At 41.4% G+C, this 22,419-nt stretch overlaps 1 protein-coding gene and 1 long non-coding RNA gene across 16 annotated transcripts in view; one reads left to right on the top strand and one right to left on the bottom strand.

The window, feature by feature from the left end:
• The window catches only part of LOC124123066 (protein mono-ADP-ribosyltransferase PARP14-like), a 102,290-nt gene that overhangs the window by 60,036 nt on the left and 19,835 nt on the right, over positions 1-22,419 (top strand). For all 13 annotated transcript variants that reach the window (XM_048388611.1, XM_048388620.1, XM_048388621.1 and 10 more), the window contains 7 exons: positions 1,223-1,486; positions 4,750-4,992; positions 13,559-15,301; positions 15,637-16,128; positions 17,215-17,339; positions 18,312-18,542; positions 20,462-20,683. In XM_048388611.1, coding sequence (XP_048244568.1) covers positions 1,223-1,486; positions 4,750-4,992; positions 13,559-15,301; positions 15,637-16,128; positions 17,215-17,339; positions 18,312-18,542; positions 20,462-20,683 — 3,320 coding nt within the window. The remainder of the gene's footprint in view (positions 1-1,222; positions 1,487-4,749; positions 4,993-13,558; positions 15,302-15,636; positions 16,129-17,214; positions 17,340-18,311; positions 18,543-20,461; positions 20,684-22,419) is intronic.
• LOC124150588 overlaps positions 20,573-22,419 on the bottom strand; it is a 51,990-nt gene continuing 50,143 nt past the window's right edge. For all 3 annotated transcript variants that reach the window (XR_007219248.1, XR_007219247.1, XR_007219246.1), the window contains one exon: positions 20,573-20,693. This is a non-coding gene — a long non-coding RNA (uncharacterized LOC124150588). The remainder of the gene's footprint in view (positions 20,694-22,419) is intronic.

Here is a 22,419-nt window from a genome sequence, read left to right on the forward strand (position 1 = left end):
AAGTATGGGAGTTATGATCATCTTAGCGCTAAGATCGCTTTGTGCAAGTGGGTCCTGGACTTTGTCCACCTCCTCCGCCTTACCATTCTGGCACCACAGTCTGCTGCGCTTGCTGTTAAACAGAGAAGAAAATGAGAGAGATGGGGCCCAGATGGATAACTCCTAGGTATTGCACGGGCTGTAGTCTGTTTCAACTGTCTCTGTTCCAGTACTGTCTGTTTGTATAAGGTAGGAAAGCTAAAGCACTGTGTAGCATCAGGTAAATGTAAAAACATTGCATTTATCCGGAAATGCTCATATTTGCCTAAATTACACAAAATAAGGAACCACTGCACAATTAATTTGCATGCAGATAATACCCATAAAAGATTTCAATACCAAATGGTATAAAAACATTCAGCATAATTGTATCATTTTCAAATTGAGTACCTGTTTTTGTTAGTTAGACATGTATATCTGTGTTGTGAGTTTATGTGACTGCTACATATTTGGGACAGCACTCGAAAAGATACAATTAGAAGTCACCTGAAACTGCATTTTAAGCAGGTGAGGTAAGGTGAGGTGAGGTGAGGTGAGGTGAAATGAATGGAGTTTAACATTGCGTTCAAGATTATTGCACTTATATAGCGACGGGCATGCACGTGTGTGGCTGCTTGTACTAGTCTGGACTGATGCCGATTTATAGTGCTATCACTGAGATACCATGCCGCAGTTTACCATGAATACCCCTCTCAGACACAGTACACTGACTCCGAGCCGACCAGTCCTTGTTTTAGCCCCTTAATGCCGAGCGCCTGACAGGGTAACAATAAGTACCATCTTTTAACGTCTTTTGGTATGATGCGGCCGGGGATCGAACCTCAAACCTGCCGCTCTCCGGGCGGATGCTCTACCACTAGGCCACGGAGGCGGTCATTTTAAGCAGGATTGGAGTAGAAAAACATTGATGTAAAAATACCCAATAGACTGGACCCAAGGGTGTTAATATATTGGATTCCCAAGGAAAACTATCAATACCCAAATTGGTGACTTGAATTGTTTGGTGCCCTGTGATGCTAAGTCCAAGGTGCAGCAAAAGTGCACCAAATAGAAAATAACTAGGAGATAAAACATGAAAAGTTGAAGCAATTATACATGCATTTATTTATTGCAAGTAAATGTGTATTGCACAGATTTGGTTTATTATTACATATTCTTTTCCAACTCTGTTTTTGTTCGACAGAAGCAGAAGCTGTTGTTGCCAAGCAAGACCACATTGTGGATGGGCACAAGCTGCTGGTGAGTCTGTACAGACATCCCACCCCTCCTCCCCCTCGGCCACAGTATCATGACAGATTCTTCATCACCGGACTCCGAGAGAAGACCACTGAAAAGACCTTGATGAAGTTCCTGAAGCATAAACTGGCCTGTCATCCCAAGGATCTTGTGTACGGGGAGGAACCTGGATCTGTTCTTGTTAATATAGAAGTCACACAAGGATCACGAAGTTAGTAAATTATATATAAATATATATGTATATATATATGTATATATATATTTTTGGGACCATTCATAAAATGTTCTGTGTATGATCAGAATTCAATTCATAAGTACCTACAATGTATTTATCACCTTGACATTAACAATTATATCATGGGTCTTCATCTGTCATCTGTCCGTCTATTAGTTTGGGCTTCAGTTATAAGTCTGTTCTTCTAATACACTGAACGGTTCAGCATGTTCAGTATCACTTTCAGCTCATCTGATTGAAAGTCAAGGAAGCATATGTCGTGGCCTGTTTATCCGTGGTCCATTGTAAACATCTTCTCCTTAGAAATCCCTGGACCAGCAAAGCTGAAATTTTACAAACTTGTACCCACCAATGATGTTCAAGAGGTTCCAATTGAGTGAAATTTGGTAGCGTGAATGAAATCCGAAAAATGTGAGCGGTCTTTGTACGCTTTTATGAAACTTCGCATTTTTTTCTCCAAAATGACTATCAACAATAAGACGGCCTCACTGCACACTTTGGATAGCGGAAATGCCAACTTGAATATAAACACAAACACTAACACGGTTTATTGAGCAGCAGTTGTAACAAGTATATTGAACAACAAAAGTTCTTGTGACATTGAATATGATTTAATGCAAAGTTATGTTTTTTACAAAATCTGAAACAATTTCGGTTTGCAATAGATAAAAGACTCCTGCAAGTGTTCAAATGGTTTAATTTGCCACACTGACTTCAGAAAATGCGTGATTTCATAAAAAAACCATGAACATGCCAAAATGTAAATTTACAAATCAATAGCGTGTGTGTTGGTTGCAACACATCTTAATCTCATGGAATTGACCAGGCGTGGCACAAAGTCCTGTGGGATATCTGTCCATATCTGCTGGACCTTGTTTCGAAGTTCCTGGAGTGTCTGTGGAACATGTGGTTGATGTTGAAGGCGTCGATCCATCTCATCCCACATGAGCCGGCCAGGGGATGACATTCACGTTGTTTTGTTGAAGAGAATCCTGAACGAGTCAAGCAATATGAGGCCGGGTGTTGTCATGTTGAAAGGTAATGCCTGGGCCATGACGACGCTAAAACGGTAGAACAACAGGGCCGATGATCCCGTCGCGGTAGCGCTGTCCATTGAGATTTCCCTCTACCACTATCAAACAGGTCCTCTAGCTGTCTTGCTGTAATCCCACCCCATACCATAACGCTGCCGCCCCCAAATCGATCTTCTTCCATGGCACAATGATTGACGTAACGTTCACCTCGATGTCGTTACACTCGAATCCATCCATCGCTGTGTCTGAGGTGAAAACAAGACTAGTCAGTGAATAGCATGGCCGTCCAGCGTAGATGCTGTCTGCACCACTGTAGAAGTGCTTGACGGTGGTTTCCTGTCAAAATGGGACGTCTGGCGGGTCTTTTGGCGACAATTCCTGCACATCTGAGGCAGCGATGTTCGGTTTTGTGAAGATATTCGTCGAAGGTCAGGGATGCTTCTTGCAGTCACTGTTGCTGGCTGGAATCGATTTGTCAATTATTGTTTACGCATGGTCTGCCACTCCGAGGATGGTCTCTGACTGCATTCGTCTGTTGCCAACGTTGCCATAAACACCAAATAGTGTTTCTGTGGACGTTAGATTGTCTTGCAACATCACGTTGACTCTATCCTGCTTCAAGCATACCAATGGCGCGCAGATGCTCATTTTCGGACAGGTGTGGCATTTTGTAATGTTGAATAATTGCGTAATTTTGTTGTTTTTCTGAGTGGTTGTTGTCAGCACGATGCTAAACAATGCATATGGAATCCCGTTACCGCTTATAATTTTATACCCATTCTTGGGTAGTGAAATGCATGGGGCTTGCATAAAAGTCAACTTTTGCATGAAATGCATGCTTTTTTGTAGCAGTTGCGTTTTTGTGACTTGATTCTATACATGTACTACAATATTGAAAAACCAAACTTTACTTGTTTGAAAAATACACTAAAATATTGGTGTCACAAGAACTTTTGTTGTTGAGTATATATTACCCTGTCATTCAAAGAATAGGAATTACACAATAGACATCTTGTGAGCTATCACTGCTGGGGTCATGAGTTCTACGAGGTCAAACTAGGTATCATTGACCACTCCAGCAGTCCAGACAGACACCACCAATGCAACACTGCGTCAAAGGCCGACATGACCCAACATGTACCGATGGGCTTCACCACACTCGCCAGATCTATGGCCTTTGTCCTGTCATCTGCCTTCAAGTTTTTGACACCTTCTCCGCATACCAATCAGAGAACTGTTGTTGATTTAATCATTTTATTGCCTTTGAACTTCCTTAATGCCAGTCAACAGAATCAACATTTTAACTGTGTGTTGTTTATAGAAAACACTGTTTAATTTTGGATTATATTTCTTAAATAACTGCATTTCTTTTACTTTTTCATGCATGTAGATCACAAAGACAACTTTGTCGGGATACATCGTTCAATCATTGAGCAAAACAATAAACAATATTTGTGGGCTACCAACGCCTTCATTTCATTTTACCAAATGAATTTGGTTGACATTTAGCATCTTGACTAAATATCCAGGTGAGCTACAGTTCCATGACAGTACTTTTACATATTCTACAGACTCCAGACTCCTCAGTAACCATTGTTTTGAAACTTTCATAAGATGTTTAAGAGTAATCCTGCTTTGCGTTTCTTGACCTCCATTGTGGCTCTTTTTTTTATAAGATTGTGGATGCCCTCTGATTAAGGTCAAGGTCACAAGGAACCCAATGATCAAAATATTCAATATCATATTTTCTTATGTCATGTTAACGCTTACAATATTGAAAGAGATATAGACATGGGCAGAATGTTAACAAGCAATCTAAGATGACTTCGCTCTTATCTGTCAAAAGAAAAACTGTTGAATTCCAGCCAATGATTTATCTGACTATGCAAAGGATTTTCACACAGAAAACTCATACTTGTCATATAATTATTGAATAGTCTATTCTTCATTTACTCAGTGATTATAGCTTAGATTTACTAAAGTTCTTAGTACAATGCCTTGGCCAAGACTAATACTTGGAGCATTGACTAAGACCTGTGGAGCATCGTTGTCTTCTGTATGGTGATCACATAGTAGGTAAGCTAAAGTAACGATGGACTATTGTTTGTTCTGTCACCTTTGGCTGTGATCACTTGATCAGTAAGCCAGAAAATAAGACATTGTTTCACCTTAACACAATAATATGATCTGCCTGTCATCTTCCAGAACTGAAGAAGATGCAGCGTGTGTGCCGGAAGCATCCCCTGGAAGGGGCGTTCCTGGAGCTGTCTGCAGTACCGGTCTCCAACTGTATCCAAGTCACTGGCATCATGGCCAGGACATCCACTCACAGACTAGCAATCTACTTTGAAAGTAAAAGGGCAGGCAATGCAAAAGAACTCCCTGTGGAAAAAGTGAACATAATAAAAGATCCAAGACATGCCATCGTCCATTTTGAAGACCATTCGGGTACATGTAGTGACTGAACTATTTCTCACCCAAACGTGAGTGTGAGTGAGTGAGTGAGTTTGGTTTTATGCCGCTTTTAGCAATATTCCAGCAATATCACGGCGGCGGACACCAGAAATGGGCTTCACACATTGTACCCATGACGGGATTCGAACCCGTGGCTTCGTCGTGACGAGCGAACGCTTTAACCACCAGGCTACCCGACCGCCCCCTCACCCAAACGACTATTCCCTGTTCTGACGAAGTTTGTCATGTGATATAGAAACTGATTCTGTCTGTACATTACTATCTAGAACGAAAGTCACAAAATATTCAGATTTCTTTGTGAAACTTTGTATGCATGTCAGGCATGTGTTGAACTGGTGCCTTTTGCTACATAGGAGTTTCGCATTTCCAAGGCAACAAGCTGGACTTAGATTTAGATGAGGGTAGGGTTTGTTTCTGTAATATACAGAGGATATACCACGTGTCGAGTGAAATATCATGTTTCTTTTGTCTCCCTACCTAACTCAAAGGGATGGTTTAGCGTCCCTTGTACTTTGCGACTAAAAATGTAGTTTCGTGTTTGCAAAATCTTAAAAAATATAAAAAAAGTATCAAAAAATATTTAGGGTCATGATCTTTATCATACATTTTATACAAAATCAACTTTAACAAAAAATATTCTTGAAAACTGGGAGACTGCTGTTGGAAGCAAAAGAATACACGCTGGTCAAGTAACAAAAATGGAGCTTTGCGAAATGAACAGTCTCGATTGATGAGTTAAATGAGAGAAGAAGGAAACAATTTCAAGAGACAAACAAAAGACAAGAAGTGATATTAACTCCTTAAACGACTGTCTATCATTATTTTGCCTTGTCAATGAGGATCTAATGTTAAAAGAACGTCAACAGTTTGTGTATGGGCTAGCTGATTTTGCATAACTAGTTTGCATGCTGATTGCTTGTATAACAAGTGTTCTAATTTCAATTCATGATGAATCTGACTACAAGTGCCTAGAAAAAAGCCTTGAAAAGGCCATGAATATGAGGACAAATCTCTACCAGTGTAATTTGGCGCCCATGTATCATTCCTGGTCATGACGTTACACTGTAGTGACGAAGATGTCATGTTTACTATGATGACATGACAATGTAACAGTTATGTTATTAAATATGTGAAGGAGTGAAAGTACTTCGCATTTAAAGAAGAGTTGTTTTGAGATTGTATATACTTTCTTTGTTTTTGCTATTTAATGCAATTGCTGACATTTCTGATATGTACTACTCAAAACAAGTTAAGGGTCACAATATTTATTGATGATATTTTGTTATGATACCGAAAAAGAAATATTTTAAATTCATTGTAATACAGTTTGGTAAGTTGTGAGAACCAGAAGCTTGCAAATCAATTTAGGGGTCAAACAGAACTGTGTTACACACGTTCACCATGTCAATACCGAGTGACAGCACCTCGTGCTTGTAAACAGTTGATGCTCCGTTGAGGCATGCTGTCGATCAGATGTTGAAAGAACGGTTGTGGAATAGCCTGCAACTCTACCTGAAGGAAGTGGGCCAATTCTGGAAGGGTATCAGGTTGCCTATGATTGTCTGTCACTCGTCTCCCCAACTCATCCCATGCATGCTCAATTGGTGCCAAATCAGGCCAGTATGCAGGCCAATCCATTCGTTGAATGCCTTTTGGGTTGAGAAAATTATTGAGCCTGGCCTGATGGGGTCTAGCATTGTCATTTTGAAGAATCGAACCAGCTCTAATTTGGCGAAGAGTGGGAACAATAAAAGGGTGTAAAATCTTGTTTCTGTATCTGATACCGGTCAAATTTCCTTGGACGACATATAGGGAAGACCTGTGGTGCATTGAAATCCCACCCCAAACCATGACAGTACTGCCACCAAAACGATGACGCTGTCTGACGTTGACGTCAGCAAATATCTATCCAGGCTGTCGGTAGACGTGAACTCTGCCATCGTTGAATTGTAAAGCAAACCTGGATTCTTCCATGAAGAGAACCCACCCCCAGTGACGACGTGCCCAGGCTCTGTGACTTGTGCACCAGACTCTGCGTGCTGACCCATGGTGTTGGAGAAGGGGTTGTCCAACTGCTTGCTGCCGAGATCGAATATTGTTGGCTCGCAAACGTTTCCGTATGGTCTGGTCCAATACCTGAATACAAGTTGCATGTCGCAGTTGATCTCTCAGGTGTCTAGCTGTGACGGTGCATTGGGGTAATGCCATGTGCAGGATATACTGGTCATCGCACTGTGATGTTGATCTTGGCCTACCAGAGTGAGGACGATTCTCTGAATGAAATTGGTGGCTTAGAATTGCTGTCATAGTATACCAAACCTTTTGGCTCCAACTAATTCTTTGGGCCATATTCCTCTGTGAAAAACCATCCTGCAGCTACATAATGGCTCTTCCTCTATCAGCATTGCTTAGTTGACGTCTGACCATGATGAAATTTCAAGTGAGAACAACACGATCATGGTAGCGATTTGTATGCCCCAAAAGTTCACAGATAACACAGTTTGCGGGTGCATTGACAAACAAAAGCATGATGACCGGGCAACACTGTGTTCGGGCAATGCACACAATTTCATTGACCCTTGTTTTTCAGCTTGAATTGGTGATTTGTCAAAAGATTATCAGTCATTGTGGTTGTATAGTGCGTATGATTTGCACTCAATGCTAAGCTTTAGGACACATTAAACCTATTTCAACCCAATTTGTGATTAGAAATATCTAATTCCCATGTTTTCTATGTCAAATTCACGATTGTGCAGGATTATATGTTTGACAATTTACTTGTATTGAGTAGTGTATGTTATTCAAAATATGATAACTCTGTGTTTGTGTTTGATTATTTTGGCCATTTGGGTTCTGTATGGCACTTTAATAGCATCAATCAGAGAGAGACAGCCAAACATTAGATGAACATTCATTGAAAATTTGTTTTGCTGTCAATCTATGCGCCAGTAAGGTTTGACGGACACTCTTAGACCACTGATGACTGGGACACAAGATGGAGAGGCTTTTCGGTTGCGAGAGGTTTTATTTTCGAAAACCACAAGGCGAGTACAAACGGCGGAACCGGAGAGCGAAGACAAGGGAGCTAACTCGGGGAGTCTTCCATACCGCTAATAACCAGCCAACACTATTGGCGTAATTTCTTCTTTCCTTCTCCAGAAGGCCAGTGGCAGAAACTGAGTAAAGAAGTGGGCTTTATGCCTGGGGATTAAGATGGACATAATGGTGGTACCATACACTAACCGCTGTGTGAAAACTAACACAAAAATTGCCTATAATGTACATGAAAACGTGGTAACATTATGGGAATAGTGACAAACAAAATGTATGAAGCATAGGGTAGACTGCCCTCAAGTCTATGGGATTATTCTGCCCGACACAATATGTGAGTACACGATGACTCACATGAGAATAAACTCACAGATTATCTATATCAGTCAAGGACGTAGTCACGTAAACGGCTGGGTAGATGACGTGAGCGTGTAGGGTACCTCTGTGTCTGTAACTGACTAGTCACGGGTTCAGAGGTGTAGACGTGGCCGGGAATACCGCTGACCGTATCTTCTTGTTCTTTTTGGGTAGTAGGGGAACTGCAGGCTGGTGCAGGCATCTCATGAGTCTGATACTCAGGAAGAGGGTCATTCTCTGGAGGACTAGAAAGGATTAGAGGAATATGAGGGGGGTCTGGTGGTTGATGGTAGCTTGCCATGGACTTGTCTCCTTCAGTGTCGTCATCCTCATTGGCCCCTGCATGAGTGCGTACTGACGTCAGCAGCATGAAATTAGGAACTTTGAAGCACTCAGACTGTTTCACTCTGTATGAAGCACTCCTCAACTGCTTCACAGCAAACTTTTGAATGTTGCACCAAGAACCATCTGAGTGGACCACAAGGTAGCAGTCTCTAGCTCGAGTCTTGTTACGGTCTGTGTGAAGATAAACCAGGTCACCAACCCGTACCTGGGCACTAGATGGTAGAACTCCCTTTGGGGCTTTTGACTTCTGGCTGTGGCGGTGATTACTGGAACGCTGGGAATGCTGGTCAGTTATGAAGTGCCTGTCGCTGATAGGTAACTGGCTGTTTGTGAATTGATCCCGTTGTGTCCACATTTCTCTGGCTGATAGGCCCCTTCCCCGTATACGAGCGTTCAACCGGGCTAGGGTCACACAAAGCCTCAGAACGGTGACAGAGCCACCCAAGGGATCTTGGCGTAGAAGTTCTTCTTCTAGCTCTTGGACGGCTCTTTCAGCAACAGTGTTTTTATTGACATTCTTCACTCTCCCTATCTCAAGATTAAATTCTGTGCTTGTGAAGGAGCTTATCATTGATGATGGAGGCAAATCTGGTGGCAGGGTCTGTTCGGATCACAGCTACTGGACGGAGTTCCACGCAAAGACGGATGAGACCATCGCGTAGTGTATCTCCCCTCTCATTTTCAATGAGACAATCGTTGGTGTATGAGGTTACTGTTTCTTGCAAGACAAGAATGAGTTGTCGTGACCGCTTCAAGACATCTGCAGCAAACGACGTACCTATTAATTCTGGGGGTCAGAGGTCGACTGTTCTATGATGGTATGGGTCATCTTCTTTAATGATGAGCATTGATGGCAACACTTTGTTGTTTGATCTTTAGCTCTATCCATGTCGAGAGCGTAGAAGAAACGATGCACTACCTGTTTAAGTTGGTGGGAGGAGGGATGGTCTAACTGCATATGTATAGATGTGAGTAAACCATCTAGGAGTTCACGTGTTGGTTCATTCTTGGTACAACCAACAATCCATCCTTAGCTATGGTGACTGAATGGAGATACCTCTTGAAATCCTTGATGTTGGTGAGCTTCTTAGATGGCCGGGTACCCTGAAGCAGGTGAGCATGGGTCCTTCTCACATCTTGACAGTCAGATTGTATGTTGTGCCACGCAGCTCTGCTGGTGAAGGGTAACTTAGCATCTCCGGCGATGATTTCTTGAACTGACATTGTACGGACAACCGAGCTGTCAGTTTTCCGGACAAAGGAGCAAATTTGACAAGTTGGCTCAGTACAATCAGGGGCGTTCCGACTTGAGAAGTCTGAGGGTACATTTGCTGATCCAGCCAGGTGACGAATAGTAGCCTGATATCGACTGACTGTGGAAAGGAAAGTTGAGAATTCACCCCTGCACAATTTCTGAAATGCCTGAACACAAGGCTTGCTGTCAGTAAGAATGCATGTGTTGTGGTGAGATTGGATGATGAAGGGGCTGAAGTGTTTCGTGGCCGCAGCAACAGAAAGCGCTTCGATTTCACAGGGAAGCCATGAAACCTGGCGTCCACAAATTTTGGCACAAAAGAAACCTGCAAGTAGTTGTCTACTGTCGCGTGTGACGTAAAGAGTTGCTCCGACACCATAAGACTTGACAGCACCATCAGTCACGATCCATAACTGATTCTCAGGGTGTGGAAGCACAATAGTACGGTTGGAACTCAATCAGCCTGGGCCTTAGCAATGGCTGTTGACAAGTCGTCTGACCATATGATTTTGTGTTTGCTTTGAGAACCTGCTAAGGCTTCATCCAATGGTGAAAGGAGGCTGGCACATCCATGGATGACACGGGCTAGTACTTTATAAGCTCCAATGAACGAACGAAGTCCCCGTGTTGTCTCTGGAGGAGCGCATGTTGAGAGCGTCGCTATTCGGTGGGGACTAGCGTGAATGGTGCCTCGTTTCATATCCAACCCAGAATTGTGACCGGAGACGGACAGATAACAGTCTTAGCGGCTGACAGACGGAGACCATTCCGGTGTAGGGCCTGTAAGACGCGCTTGCGTGTATGCAAGAGCTCTTCATGGGTATTCCCACCACAGTACAAGTCATCAGCAAGTTTTCAATTACTCCCTCTTCAAGTAAGTCTCCTAGCACTCGGCACATGAGCTCTTCAAGAGCAGTTTCTGACCCCGGCATGCCCATGGCTGACCTGGCATAGACTCTCACTCCTCTGAAGGGGGTCGCTACACCGCAGTATTTCATAGACTCACGTGATCGTGGAATCTGGTAAAAGGCATTTGTGAGGTCTGTGCTTATAATGTGTCTCCATTGGGCTATTTGACGTAAAGTTGAGTCAACATCAGGCATCAGGGATGGTTGTGGCTTACTGTAACGCCCGACGTCTGCAAAGGCAGTGACCAACCGGAAACCTCCGCTTGATGGACTAGGAAGGATGGGTTCAGGTACTCTATGCAGATATTGGCATCCTCAGGTCTGACGAAGACACCCAAGTCTTCGAGTTTGTTGAACTTTGTCTGTAGGTCTAAAAGTCTGTCCCTGGAATATTGGGGAACATGTCCTTTGCGCTGCGGCAGTAGTACAGGTCCCATGTTCACAACTGCTTGGAATGGACCCGACTTCCTGTTATAACCCTGGAATCGCGGGTCCAGAACAGTGTCATACTCTTCAAGAAGCGACTTGAAACTGGCAGCTACCAATGGGGGAATAGTAGAATCAGGGTCCAACTTGACATCGCTAGAGTAGTTTGCACCCTGATGATGAACGGTTGAGGTTTTAAGATATGAAGTTGTAGGGTCATGGGCTGTCGCATTGTTGTCCGGTAGGATAGCAACTGGTCTGACTTGACAAAAGTGGTCATGTCGTCTCACGGTCTGTGGACTATCTGTCAAGTTTGGGATGCGGATCCTGCCTGAGACACTTGCTAAGAGGCTAGGTGGAGGCCACATGTAGTTGTCTTTTGTAGTCACTTGTCTAGTGTCGATACGTGGCTCAACTGCAATGGTTCCATCTTGAGAGTACATGTCGTCGGGAAGACTTACTTCCAGATATTCGCCAGGCCATACTGTAGCAACATGGGGAGCTCGTATAAGGCTTGCGCGCCGCACTGTGTGACGAGTGGTTGGTTCGTCGGTACAGCCATAAGTATATGTAGCATTGTCACCGACGTGCACTTGTCGTTTAGCTGGTCGAGTGTACACATCATTGCACTCAAGGAAGGGGGTTCCTGCAATGACATCAACATCGAGGTCCTTAACCACCAAGCCTTCGAACAAAAACTTTGTCATCGTGTGCAAATGTCATGCAGGTCTCTCCAACGACTTCTAGGGGTGAGGATCCATTGGCTTGATGTGCTGACTGTGATGACTTGCTAATCTTAGCCTCTAGATGTATTGTGGCTGACAGACGAATCATATTGCCGGTAGCTCCAGAGTCGAGGGTGAGGCGAACACCATGATGATGGTGGAAAGCATCTAGATACGGTGATTGACGGACCTGAATCCTTAGTGCTGAGAGGTTTGTTAGACTTAGATAATGTGGAGGGGTTAATGGTGAAAGCATCCTCTGTCTCCTCATTGTCATTGTCGTTTATGTCCAAAATGTGGGATATCTGTCGAGCCTTTGTCATGTCTTTCATGTCATGTTCTGGTAGGTGTGGGCACACACTGAGAAAGTGACGTATTTCTGAACGTCCAGCTTGACTGCACAGAGGGCACATCTTGTTTGGGCGTTGAGGGGAGGTTTTTGGAGGTCTGTTGGTGAATGGAGATCTTCGGTTGCCATCTGAGGACGCTGCAGCCCTCATAATCTTCACGTCATCCCCTTTACGTATCTCATCTAGGAGAGATGATAGAGCCTGCGAAACTTCCGGTTTAATGGAAGCTAAAGTCCGTGAGCGTAGTTCAGTACCACATCTTTGCTTGACCAGTCTTGGCAATTCAGGGTGAATCAATCGTAGCCATGTGAGGATAACAAAGTTCTCTAAAGTTGGAGAAAGTTCCTCGTCCTCGTCGATTATCACTCCATGGTGCGTAATAGCACCCTCCCGATGCATGAGATTGTCCTCAATAAAGGCCATGAGGCGCTGATATAAATCTTCTGGGCGTTCCTCAGGGTCAAGCTTAATATCAGAAAAGTCTATGAAGTGAGCTCCAGTAGACTGTAATCCATAATGGAGTCAATGAAATCAAACAAAGACAATTTCTGGACATTATTGTTTCCTCATATAACTGACAAGAACTAGTATGCATGTCATTATTAAAGTATTATCAGGTCACATGGTTCAGAACGAAATTGTGTAGACAGGACAAGATTTCTAGTGAAACAAAAAGATTAAAGCTTTAATGTTCTACAGTTTGGCCCTCACCCTTTGAAGGTTGATTCTCCAGTGAACTCAAAGTAATAAAAGACAGTACATTCTTGAGTGTGATAAATTAGAATAGAACTCAATTAAATGTTGATGAAATAGATCATATTAAGAATATACATGTCAATGTTTTTTTACTGAAAGTGAAAAGTTGAATATTTGTTCTCTGATTTGATAAGAACAAGTTAGTAAAATTATACTGTGAATTATTATATTTATTCTGTACCACATTAAGAAAAGAGAAAATATTTAGCCAATACTATGATTACCTTGTCATCTGAAAGAGATAGAATCAATATTTGTTTCCGTCACTGATGACAGTATTTTCCGTTTTTGGCAAAAAGGTATGGTTTTTCACTGTTTTTTCAGAATAGATGAACTCTTGATTAAGTGCAATCGTTTGTGTTTCAGTGATACCTGAGATTTTGTACACAACCCACAAGTTAGATGACATGGCCCTTACAGTATCCTTGTACACTGAATGTCTGGGATCTGGAGGTGGACACATCAATCCCACATGGTTCACATTGCCACCACCAATTACTTTACAGAATGTTGACTATTACAAACTGCAATTCATCAGAGATTCTCGTCTAAATATGAAAAATCTACAACAGCAGTTGCAAGATGGCCACACTGATCTGAAGCTTGAGTCAGATGGTTCTGTGATCCTTGAATGCTGTCTTACCAAAGATATGCTTGATGCAAGAAACAAGGCTAAGTCTTGGAAGAAAAATGCAACTGAGGATTTGGAACATTTTCTTTCTCTGCTGATCACTGAGAAGGTAAATGTCCTTCAGGAGGTTTGGGATCATGTGATGAAAGAGGTTGAGAAGATGAAAAATTCCAAGCCAGATGCAGCAAGACTTTATGTTTTTGATCAGTCTCAACTTATAGTTGTTGTCGGTCACAAGATGGTTGCAGAAGGACTGTCTAAACAGGTGAAGGACGTAGTAGCATCGGTGGAGGGAGATCATGAGCGGAGGAAGAAGGAAATCAATGAAACAGTGTCAGGTCTGAAGTCATGGCAGTTACAGCTACTGCTTGCTCTTGGGTTCCCAGGTGATATGATGAAGAAATATGAACATCTAAAGGTTGAAATTAATGTGACCAAGAAAGAGATTTTTTTCATAGGATTAGTTTCTTTTGTGAAATCTGCAAAGGTTGACATGTATGAAACAATGACTGACTTCAAGCAGACATCTTTGCCCAATGTGCTTGATGCTCAGATGATGCTTCTTCAGAAGCCTGATGTCAGGAGTTACATTGTGAAGAAGCTGAAGCTGAGACATCTGGTTGGTGTCTGGGAGGCAGACAAAGGTAAACTGTATGTGTATGGGAGGACAGACACTGAAGCTGCAGATGTTGTAAGAGTTCTGAAACAATGTGTGGTCCAGCAAGTCATCAACCTGGACCCGGAATCTGTTCCACTCTTGGCCTCTCCAGACTGGAAGAGGATCTGTGATGATCAGACACAGGGCAGAGGGGACACTGTGAAGATCATCACAGCAGTGGATCAGTCTCATATTGTCATAGCTGCTATAGATGAACTGGTAGCTGGGGTGGCAGAAGAGGTGAACAACTTCATCACAGAATACACAGTATATAGCGACACTGTCCAGTTCCCAAGGGGAATCCAGCGGTTCATGACTATGCATAAAGATACTGAAATCAGAGAGCTTTCTGAAAAATTCAAAATATATTCTGTTAAGATTATCTACCAGAGGACATCTGGTGATTTTACAGTGAAAGGAACCAAAGATGGATTAAGAATTGTAATGGGGGAATTGGAAAGACTTTCCCAGAATGTGATATATGGTAGCCACCTTTTCAACAAACCAGGGATTGCTAAACTGATCCTATCTGACAAAGGAGAGGCTGATATCAAAAGGATTGAGCAAACAGAATGTTGTGTGATAGAGCGAACTTATGATCCGAATGAGCGGACGGTTTATGGTAATACACGGAAGCAAAGGGGTCTAAGAACAGTTACAGGAGGGCCTCAGACCCAAGCCACATGTGACCTTGGGGCCGGACGTACTCTGTACATGTGCCAAGGTGACATCACACAGATGAAGGTGGGGGCTATCGTTAATGCAGCAAATCAACAGCTTTCTCATGGCGGTGGATTGGCCAGAGCCATTGTTGATAAAGGTTTGTATAGTTTGGTTAACCGAAACATCCAGATATTATCTGATTACAGTCAGTGTTTAATCCATGACAAGAGACAAAATATGACTGAGTGAGGAAGTCTTTGAAAATTCAGTCTTTCCTAACTGTGAACCAAGCATTTATAAATTAATCATTGACAAATTCATTTTTATGATAACAATTATAACAGCAGTTCAGTTATCAAAGAATTTTGAGGATATTTGCCTAAATATGAGTTGTTCTAAAATATTACTTTAACATTCATTCTGTTTTCAAGAACTCCTTTTGGGGGCATATGAATAGGTATGTTAAAAAGTGTGTTGTTGATCTTCTTGAAGGTGGCAGAATTATTCAAGATGAAAGTGATGCTATCAGACGGAAAAATGGTGATGTGAATGTCGGAAAAGTAGCTGTGACCAGTTCTGGAAATCTTCCCTGCCAGAAGGTCATCCATGCTGTAGGACCTATATGGTCAGGTGGGAAGAATGACGAGGAAGGACTCCTTCAAGAAGCTATATTTAATAGTCTTGAGATGGCTGATAGCTGGAAACTTCCTTCTATTGCCATCCCAGCTCTAAGCACTGGTATCTATGGATACCCAGTGACAGAAGCAACTGAGTCTATCATTGATGCAGTACAGATATTTTTCACAGACAATCCAGGTAGCAAGGTGATGGATGTCTACGTGTGTGACAACAATGTTCAAGCTTTTATCCAGGCTGTGAAGAAAGTTTGTGGTGCCGCTAAAGTGGTTTCTGTGAACCAAGGTGTGGTAGCTGCAGATGAAGACGATGGACAACACAGATCCCAAGGAAGATCAAGGAGACCAAGTGAGTAAAATATATCTTCATTGTGTTTAATGACCTATTGATGATCCATTGATCAATAATAATCAATGATCAATCAGTAGACCTTTCTCGATCCAACGATGGCTGGAACGTTTTGCTGAGTCTAGTGCTGAGCAACAAACAAACAAAACAGTAATTCTGGTCTCATTGCATTCCCGCCCTGAATGATGGTTCTTGTTCCCCAGTCGGGAAATTACACATCTTGATTTGCCAAGCATTCAGGCAACATTCGCCCCTCTATCGAAACCGCAATTTGGCATTTTGTCTGTTCATTGAGATACAGTCTCTGAGGCATTTTTGAGCATGTGCTCAACACAATTGTTTTAGTGATTGTGAGTTCCCCGATGGGAGCACACATTTTGGCTTGTGTGTGCACGTTCTGTTCATGCATGATTTGAAATTTCATTGTGATTTAGATGTTGCGTTGAGATGTGACATGATGGTATTGTAAATGTACACCTCAACAATAGCTACATTCAGATCACTAGTTCCCTTATTTATTGTTGGTAGTATATATAACACTCTGCTCACTTACAGGGCAATCAATGTGAACAGTGCCTTGGTGCGATTTATATGAAATGGACATGGAATCTTACCTTTGAACCTTATTAGACTGTTTTCTAACTTAACTTACAGTTTTCTTTAGGATATATTCTAGTCAGAAGTCAAAGAAAATGAAAGTTGCCATCAAAAGAGCACCTTTGTCCAGCATTTAAGCATACATTGTGTGTTAATAAAAAAATATGACTGTGAGCTCAATGTTGAAGACAGAGTAAACGTTTGTTTTTTTAAATTCTTTTCTTTCAATGCAACATTTTGGTACAAAATGCCAGTACCTTTATCAAGCAAATAATCAACAACTGAGTAGGATGTCAAAGAATATATATTTTTATTGGCAATGACATTGTCTTATCAATATAATGCCTTTGTACCTTCTTAATTGTGTTTCGGAGGGTCTCTTTTGCATAAGTGACATCACTATTATCAGATCTTTGAGCTGTTTATTGAAGAAATATAACTCATTTGGTGATATGTAATCTTTATTAACATGAGGCACTTTTTTGTAAGGGCATTCTAAACAACAGTATGCTTCTCCAGAGAGTGACGACGCATTCAGTCGACAGAGGGAAGATGTATTCAGTTCTTCAAGTATTCAGATAAACATTGTTTCTGGAGAAATAGCTACAGAACAGGTAAATGATTTATTCTGATCAAAGATTTCCAGTGTAATAAGCCCAAAGTAGTTACAGATGCAGAGCTATTTATATCAGGGATCATCATAAAGGTTCACAGTCATCTGCCAGATGTAATTACTTTAGAAGAATGGGTAGGTGGTTGAGAGTCTTGTTAACATATTTTCTTGTGTATAGTGTGCACTTTTTAAAAACAAAACACAGCTGTGTAGAAGGGGGTGCACATTATACACGCAATAATGAGTTTTGATGTTTTTTTCCCCAACAGAAAGACTTTACCGTGAGCATGAAACACCAGATATACCATGTCAATAAATCCATATTGAAGTACGCAAATTAATCATGTAATTACATTGTCTGGCTATAAAAAGTGTTCTTTGTATATCTTGACTTACGTTTGTAACTTATTTCATAAATTTTATTAAAAATTCCTTTTAATAATGTTTTAATTAATTTCGGTGAAATCGTATGTGAAGCGATAGGTACGCAAACAAAATTAAAAAACAGTTTTTATGTTTTCTTGGCTCTTCTAATGTGCATTCCCTCTGATTGAAATGTTGCACACACCTTCTCCACATGGTTGGAACACGACACTTTGGCTCAGTAGCCGATACAGCTCCAGCTCAATTATTTATAACATGATTATGATTTTCACACAGTTATTTAGTTGCCTGACAAGATTCCAAAACATGGGGATGCTAAGTTACTATTATTCTTATGATTACTATTACTATTATTCTTATGCCCCGAATGCTGATCAGAATTGTCATTTAACAGTGAAATACAATCTCTTTCACCGCTTTAACTTAGAATGGTGGTAAAAAAAATTCAATTATTTTTAAAGTCTAGCAACTGACTCAATGTTTGAGACAGATACTTAAAGCGAATTGATCCATACTGCACAACTGTGCATTGTTCATTGCTTAAATTACCAGTCCGTATTCATTTGTAAGGTCTGTTTTCTTCCATCAGGTGGATGTTATTGTCAACTCGACCTCACATGTCTTAGATCTGAACTATGGAGTGGTGTCCAAATCCATCCTGCAAAGAGCTGGAATGGTTATACAAAATGAGTGTTCTCAGAAGTACCCAAGCGGTATTCGTCCAGGATGTTTTGCCATTTCCAGTGGAGGAATGCTTAACTGTCGCCAGATTTACCACACCTGTCTTCCAAGCTGGACTCAAGGCACCAATGGGCAACAGGTAGTTCACTGATGTCAATGTGGGCATTTATATAAAAAAGATTAGATATAATTATAGACTTCATCAATACTTCTTTAATGGACCAGTGAAAAGCAATATTGACCTCAGACTTCGTCCTTGGTCCGCATTGATTTTTAAGTTAAAAATTTTAACGTATGGACTGAGGATGTGTTTATTGTGGGGTTCCATGGGGTGTCTTTACTTAATGTCTAGTATTGTCTTATTTTATAATAATGAGAAAAGCAGATTCAACATAGACAACTATGTCCGCTACAATAATGTTATGAGGTTCCAACAAATTGAGACATCTGATTGGCTTAGGTTTGGGGATTATTACTTCTTACACCCAATCTGGTTTTAGTAACTCAAGTTGTAAATACGGACCTGACTTGGAGTCAATATGCATTTGTTGAATGACATATGACCGCTTCTGGGCCTAAGAGTATGGGATATACAGAGTGCATAAGATGCAAATACAAAAGGTGACACTGCAACATGAGTTTTTCTATGATTTGACAGAAAGGTCAAATAGCCTCTGAATGTAAACCAGAAGAGCACACAGCACATTGTCCTTTCTGCTGCCGTTAGGTTGTGGCTTCAGGATGGTTCGACCAAATTTAGTGAATGGAGAGACACTTATGAAACACATGTGAATGGGGAGAGGTTTTGATAACAAGCAAGAAATCAGTGACGATGATCAGAATATGTTAAATAATTAGTTTACTTGACCAGTAAAGGAGTTGGCCTGGTACCAGTGTAATGGCGGGTGCTACAAGTATGGCAGGACATGCTTACCCTTTTGCGAACATCACTGATTTTCACTGATCCATTCGGGGGCACGGTGGCCCAGTCGTCTAAGTTGCCGTGATTCGCTGTGCAGAGTTGCGTCCCTTGGGTACACCAGAAACCTATGATTGCGGGTTTGAATCCAGGTTCGCCCCGATGATGTTTCTAGGTTTGTCAGCAATATACCCATGCTCGTGGATTTCACAGAAGTGGTAAACGTCTGAGACATGCATCACTTCCGGCTTTCCTACTACATTAAGGTTTCAGCTGCGATATGTCTGGAATACTGTCAAAAGCGGCATAAAACCCAACACACTCACTCATTCACTGATCCATTCATAGATTTTCTCTGCTATTTTCTCTTTCATGCCCAGTGGAATCTTTTGTTTTTCATCAGGTAATCAAGCCTGGTTATTCTGTTGCATATTGTATGTTGTTCATTATCAGGATATAACTAACCATACTCCACATGACAAACACCAATTGGACCGCAGCCTTTAGTATTGCTCTGGGAGAAACCAAAGTCCACAAGCAAATAAAATACTTTACTTAACATATGTCTAGGTACAGTACGTAAACAACCATTACTTGCATTATTTTGTGTAATTAAACTGAACATACATTTGAAGAATCCTCAGTGTTGAGACGTCTCTTGTGTGGGACATCTATATGATGTTATCAATAAGGTGCCACAGTGAACACCCTGCAAAGATGATAGACAGAGTGCAATACACTTTGAGCTTGCTATACTCTGATTCTGATAGATTCTGTTACAAATCAAAGGGCTTTCACGATTTACGATATAGTGACACACCACTTGCCTTTTAGGGGTTCCAGGTTCAGTGTCCAGCAACCTATGCTGGTCATAAAAGGTGACCGAATGGCTGGTGGGGCTCGGTGATTTGGTTGAAAGGTGTCCTTGTACCCTGATATCATGGATCATTGCTCACAATATTTATTACTGGACTGTCAGGTCCAGACTCGATTATATACAGGCCATTGTCATATAGCTGGATGCGTTAAACAAACAAACATTTCAACTACTATTGCAAATGTTAACCTGGTATTTTTGCACTTTCTGAAAACACCATGAGCCTCATAACTAATTCTTTCCTATCTTTTTTTGCTTGAAGGTTCTGCAAGAATTGATTAGAGATTGTCTTCAGGAAGCTCACAGCAAAAGGTACCAGTCCATTGCTTTCCCTGCACTGGGTACTGGTAACCTGGGATACCCACGAGATGTGGTGGCCAAAACCATGATGGAGACGGTGGAACAGTTCGGACAGGACAACCCCGGATCATCACTCCAGGAGGTGAAGATAGTTGTGTACCACAAGGATACTGCGGCTACTAAGGTACATATATCTATAAATATAAAATATTTAAAAAATTAGTAACCATGATAACATGACTGAAAGTGAAATATTTAGTTTTGTTGGTGTTTTTTTCAAAATTACGTAAAAAATGTTCAAATTGTGGTAAATGCTTGAACATTATCTTCATACAGATGATGGATTCTTAATGCAGCATTTCAGGAAATATTGAATAATCTCCATGAACTTAAGTAAGAAGTTGACATCTTTAGTCTACAATGTGGTGAATTCTTTGAAAAATTACCAGAGGTAAATATTCAGGATATAAACCTACTACGTTTTGAGATTTGAGGTAGTCTATATGTAATTCAGATACCTTTTATATCAATTCGAAACCGGGTTCTTTAGCTTGAGGTTTCAAATGTGTAAATTAGTTGAAAATAATGGTTACAAAAAACATAGTTCTTTGAAGAAATTAATGGAAACAGCTTCCATAGATATATATTTTGTTTTCATTGCAACCTTTTTGCGTATTTGCACTGCTTGGACTCAACCAAGTCATTTCTAAAAGTTCAACATGACATCTTCAATTGTTAAGGTGACAGGTTACAGAAATCGTAGCAAAAAATGCTGAAGTAAGTTATTTCTCAAATAACTCAAATCACAGTATTTTGGGCTTTTTAAGTTATGCTTATGAACCAGTTGGTTTGAAATATCCCCTCAGTAACAGTAATACATATCCAGAATGAACTCCGAACTTTGACGTGGCTGAACGTGACCTACATACATCAGTTACTCTTCACTGTCCATAGCTGCCACAATAGTTGTTCACGATAACTGTAAATGTTTAAACTTATCCTCTCTCACACTATGCATGTTTTCCATCTTCAGTTCTAGAACAAAGTTTCCATCTTTAAAAAAACAACTCGCCCCAACACATCCCATATATCACACTTTTAACCATGGGTCAAGCACAACTGCAATCCTGTGTGATGCTACTCCATGTGACCTAATCACCTGACATTTTCTGCACCCTCATGCTCTTTCTAAATCTCTAAGATTAAGATGTACTTGAACAGAGAATACATTTTCTTCTTTTCTTGGAGGCTCAGGATTGTCTGTCTATCTCATTACCAACCACTGAAACTAAAACAATGTCATTGAACCATTATGTCCTCTTTGCAAAGACTGCAAACACCTGTTTTCTCCACATGACCCACGCTCAGTGTATTGTGAATGTCGGGGCACAGCTACTATCAATAGTCGATGTCAGCAATGTCCCCAACTTTCCAAAACAGATCAGCAAATGTCAGCAGTGTTCAGAGGATTGGCATTCCAAGGCGTCGTTGAAGGATTCTGAGCACAGGCCATCGCCAGCCAAGAAATCCAAGCGAACAGTGCTTTCTAATGTTGCTGTACCTCCCTTGTCTTCTTGTGAGACCAATTCATCAACAATCACTGCGCTATCGATAGAGGAGGACGCACTTTCCGACTCATTCCTCACAGCTGAACTTCCCGCTGCTAAGACGACCACGCCCTGTGTGCGTGAGGATATCCCATCTTCTCCTACAGTTGGCCCGCATTCACCCGACCGCTGTACTGTACTATCAACTGACGAGTCCCTTCTTATCTCTACGATGAATGTTCTACGTATGAATCTACATAACGACAAACTGATAGATCGACATACATCAAAAGGTCGACATCACTCGGAGAATCGACTGTCCCCAACAGAACGACATTCTTCAAGAGACCGACAGACCTTGACAGAAATATGC

The sequence above is a fragment of the Haliotis rufescens genome, unplaced genomic scaffold (genome assembly GCF_023055435.1).
Source record: "Haliotis rufescens isolate VD_foot unplaced genomic scaffold, xgHalRufe1.0.p SCAF_75, whole genome shotgun sequence".
NCBI classification, from domain to species: domain Eukaryota; kingdom Metazoa; phylum Mollusca; class Gastropoda; order Lepetellida; family Haliotidae; genus Haliotis; species Haliotis rufescens.